At 34.7% G+C, this 3,843-nt stretch overlaps 1 protein-coding gene across 1 annotated transcript in view; it reads right to left on the minus strand.

Moving 5' to 3' along the window:
* Window positions 1–3,843, minus strand: part of COL24A1 (collagen type XXIV alpha 1 chain) — a 586,013-nt gene that overhangs the window by 262,045 nt on the left and 320,125 nt on the right. The window contains exon 25 of the mRNA XM_007946195.1: window positions 1,963–2,016. Within this exon, the coding sequence (XP_007944386.1) occupies window positions 1,963–2,016 (54 nt within the window). The remainder of the gene's footprint in view (window positions 1–1,962; window positions 2,017–3,843) is intronic.

Consider the following 3,843-nt stretch of genomic DNA (forward strand, 5'->3'; position numbering starts at 1 on the left):
CTGTTCAGCTTCCACGTCTAGCTATGCATCCACTTGTAGATTATTGTTTATTATTACTGCTATTGAAGGATTGTGTATATAATAGCATGGTTGCCCTTTACTCCCAATGTCTTCCTTTGCTTTGCTCTTGTTGTTCTGACCTCCACCTTATTGTATATTGCCTTTCCCTTCACCCAAGTTAATACATGTCTACTCTTCAGTTAGTGATTTTTCCTCCCTCTCCCTCCCATCTCTGGTAACCATCAGAGAATGTTTACCCTATGTGCAAACCTTTTCTTCAATTTTTATAACAGTGGTCCTGTACACTATTTGTCCTTTAGTGTTTGACTTATCTTGCTCAGCATAGTATCCTCCAGGTTCATCCATGTTATGAGGTGTTTTGCAGATTCATCACTATTCTTTAAAGTTGTGTAGTATTCCATTGTGTACTACACAGCTTTAAAGAATAGTGATGAATCTGAGAAACATTTCATACCATGTTGTTGTTGTTAGGTGCCATTGAGTCGGACCTGACTCATAGTGACCCCTCCTTGGGTTTCGAGGCAGTATCACTATGGAAATAGACTGCCCACCCTTCCTTCCGAGGAGTGGCTGGTGGGTTTGAACTGCCAGCCTTCTGGTTAGCAGTCAAGTGCCTTAAGCAGTACGCTACCAGAGCTCCCTGTCATACCACAAATGAGTAGTATTCCGTAGTTTAAGGAGCTCTCGTGGCATAGTGGATAAGGCACTTGACTGCCAACCGGAAGGTCAGTGGTTCAAACCTATCAGCTGCTCCATGGAAGGAAGACAGGGCAATCAACTTCCATAAAGATTTACAGCCTCAGAAACCCAATGGGGGTCGCTATGAGTCCGAAGCGACTCAGCAGTGAGTTTGTTTTCTTATTCCTTTGTGTGTATGCTTCATAGTTTATCCATGCATGGGTACTTAGATTGTTTCTATCGTTTTGCTACTGTGGATAATACTGCAATGAACATTAGGTGCATATACCTATTTGTGTCACAGCTCTTATTTATCTAGGATATACACCTAGTAATGGGATTACTGGTTCATATGGTATCTCTAGTTTTAGCTCGTTAAGGAAGTGCCATACTGTTTTTTATCATGGTTATACCATTTATACATTCCCATCACCAGTATATAAGAGTCCCAATCTCCCCACAATCTTGCTAGGATTTATTATTTTCTGTTTTTTTTTTTTATTAATTTCATCATTGGGGTGAATGGTATCTCACTGCAGTCTGGATTTGCATCTCTTTAATGGCTAATGATTGCAAGCATTTCTTCATGTGTTTATTGTCTGACTGAATGTCTTCTTTTGTAAGGTATTCATGTCCTCTGCCCATTTTTTAAATTGAATTGTCTTTTTGTTGTTGAGGTGTTAAAGTTTTCTATAAATTTGAGATATTAGTGCCTTATTAGATATGACATTTCACATTCATGACCACAGTATAAAATCTGCTTTCTGAACATTTTGCTCAATAACGATATATATCTGGTAGAAATGAATGCCAAGGTGTGAAGCAAGAGTAAATGGTGGCTGTGATGGTTAAGGTTATGTGTAACTTAGCAAAGCCATGATTCTCAGTGGTTTGGTAGTTATGTAATGATGAAATGTGACATTTATGTAATGATATACACATCCTTCATTTTGTGATCTGATGTGGTCATCTTCTATTTTCATGTAACATCAATATTCATATAATGTCCTGGTATTTGGAAACTCACCTTGCTAATAAGTGAGGTGTAGATGTAGAATTATTTGACTAAACTATCTGATTTGCATAATTTTTAGTGCCACAGAATATTCTGAAAGTTAAACTGTTTTAAGTAAATTCTAGTAGAAATTTACTATAAAATAACACTTTTTACTTACTTAAATTCCATTCAAGGCACTTCTACCCCAGGAATGTTTTAACATTATTGGACTTTGGAAACTTACTTTCAAATCACTGAACTCTTACCATAACACCTTTTTCCCCCTGGGGACCCAGTGGGCCTGGACTTCCACGCTCTCCCTTTTAAAACAAGAAAGAAAAAAGATGAACCTTGAGGTATATTGGCATAGTTAGGATTAATTTTAGCCTACAAAGAAAAATTGTCAGAATCATATCTTATACATACATATATCTCATCATAACATCCAATTATTTTTAAATTTTAAAATTGTGCATTTTTCTCTAAAATTGCTAATTTTTAATATAATAGAAATTATCTTAAGATATTTTTCATGGGATAAAATTCTCAAAGACTTATTAGATGAAGAAAACAGAAATTATGGAGAAATAATCAAGATTTAAAATTGAGAATGTATCATATGCTTAAGTTATGTAAGGAGATAATTCTTAAAATTTTATGAGACACACAAAAATGAGAAGAGTGAACTCAACAAAGCATATTATAAAACTTAATTATTTAATCTGTATAATCATTGAGCAAAACTATCTCCATAGTCTGTCCACCACAATTAAGTGTCACAGAAATAATTTTGGAGACTCATGATAACCAAATTTGCCAGAGCAGATTAAAAGGACTAAATTTATTCATATTAAAATCCCCAGGATTGTTAAATTCCTGTTAAAAATCAAGAAAGAATTAAAAAGAAAATAACTATAAAACTATGTAAATTTTAATCTAAACTGTTAATATATTTTGTTATATTGTTAAAAAGAATAAATATATATTAAACATTTTCTATGTACTAAAGGAATGAACATTAGTGTATGTAGTGCCAGAAGGCTGGCAGTTCAAACCTACCAGCCACTCCTTGGAAGGAAGACTGGGCAATCTACTTCTGTAGTGATACTGCTTTGGAAACCTACGGAGGGGTTGCTATGAGTCAGATCTGACTCAACAGCAGTGAGTGGTTTTTAAGTGACTTAGATTTTACCCTCAAATAATTCCAGAGATGATGTTAATGAAGATGAAACAATTAGAGAACAAATAAATTTTTGGCTGTCTTGTACTATTCTAAATCTAGATGGGAAGAAATAAAAAAAGAATTAGAAGAGCCTGAGGAGACTTCATAAAAAAGATGGGAATTCACCTAAGTATTATAGTTTGGGTTTGAGTAAATAAAAGGCAAGGAGAGGATATTCTAAACCAAGAAAACAATAATAATGCAAATAATCGGAATAGGAAAAAGTACATGATACATGAAACAGGGGCAAGAAGAAGATGTATATTATAGAATATTAGAGAATTTGTTAAACAAGCTGATCAAGCCAAATTTATGTAGTGTCTTGATAGCAAGGTAGAGGAGCTCATAGAGTTGGCAACAGGCAGCCAATGAAAGTTTTTCAATATGTTTCCTCATCATGACCCATTAAAATCAGTGTGCTACTGCAGTATGTAAGGCATATTAGAAGATAAAGAGAGAAAGAATAGAAAACATAAGGCAGAGGGGAGATTTAGGCATAATCTAAATTATTATATTATTAAACATACCATATAATATATGAGGGTATGTCTAAGCAGGTAGCTGGTGAACTAATGGAAAAGTTGAATTATAAAGAAGAACCCAATCCATAGTACCTGCTGAAAGAGTAGCCAAAGAGGATGATAGAAAGGAAAAACCTAAAATGGGTTATCTACCCTGACTGAGAAAATAGAGATAAGGTATAAGGATCACTGATAGAAATGAGGTAACTTAGAAGAGGTCAGTTGGATTTACAATAGCCAAAACATGGAAACAACCTAGGTGTCCATCAACTGAGGAATGGATTACCAAACTATGGTACATACACACAATGGAATAGTATGCAACACTAAAGAATAATGTAGAATCTGCAAAACACTGCATAACGTGGATGAACTTGGAGGACATTATGCTGAGTGAAATAAGT

Source organism: Orycteropus afer, unplaced genomic scaffold, assembly GCF_000298275.1.
Source record: "Orycteropus afer afer isolate SDZICR_OR568_19922 unplaced genomic scaffold, OryAfe1.0 scaffold00152, whole genome shotgun sequence".
NCBI lineage: Eukaryota > Metazoa > Chordata > Mammalia > Tubulidentata > Orycteropodidae > Orycteropus > Orycteropus afer.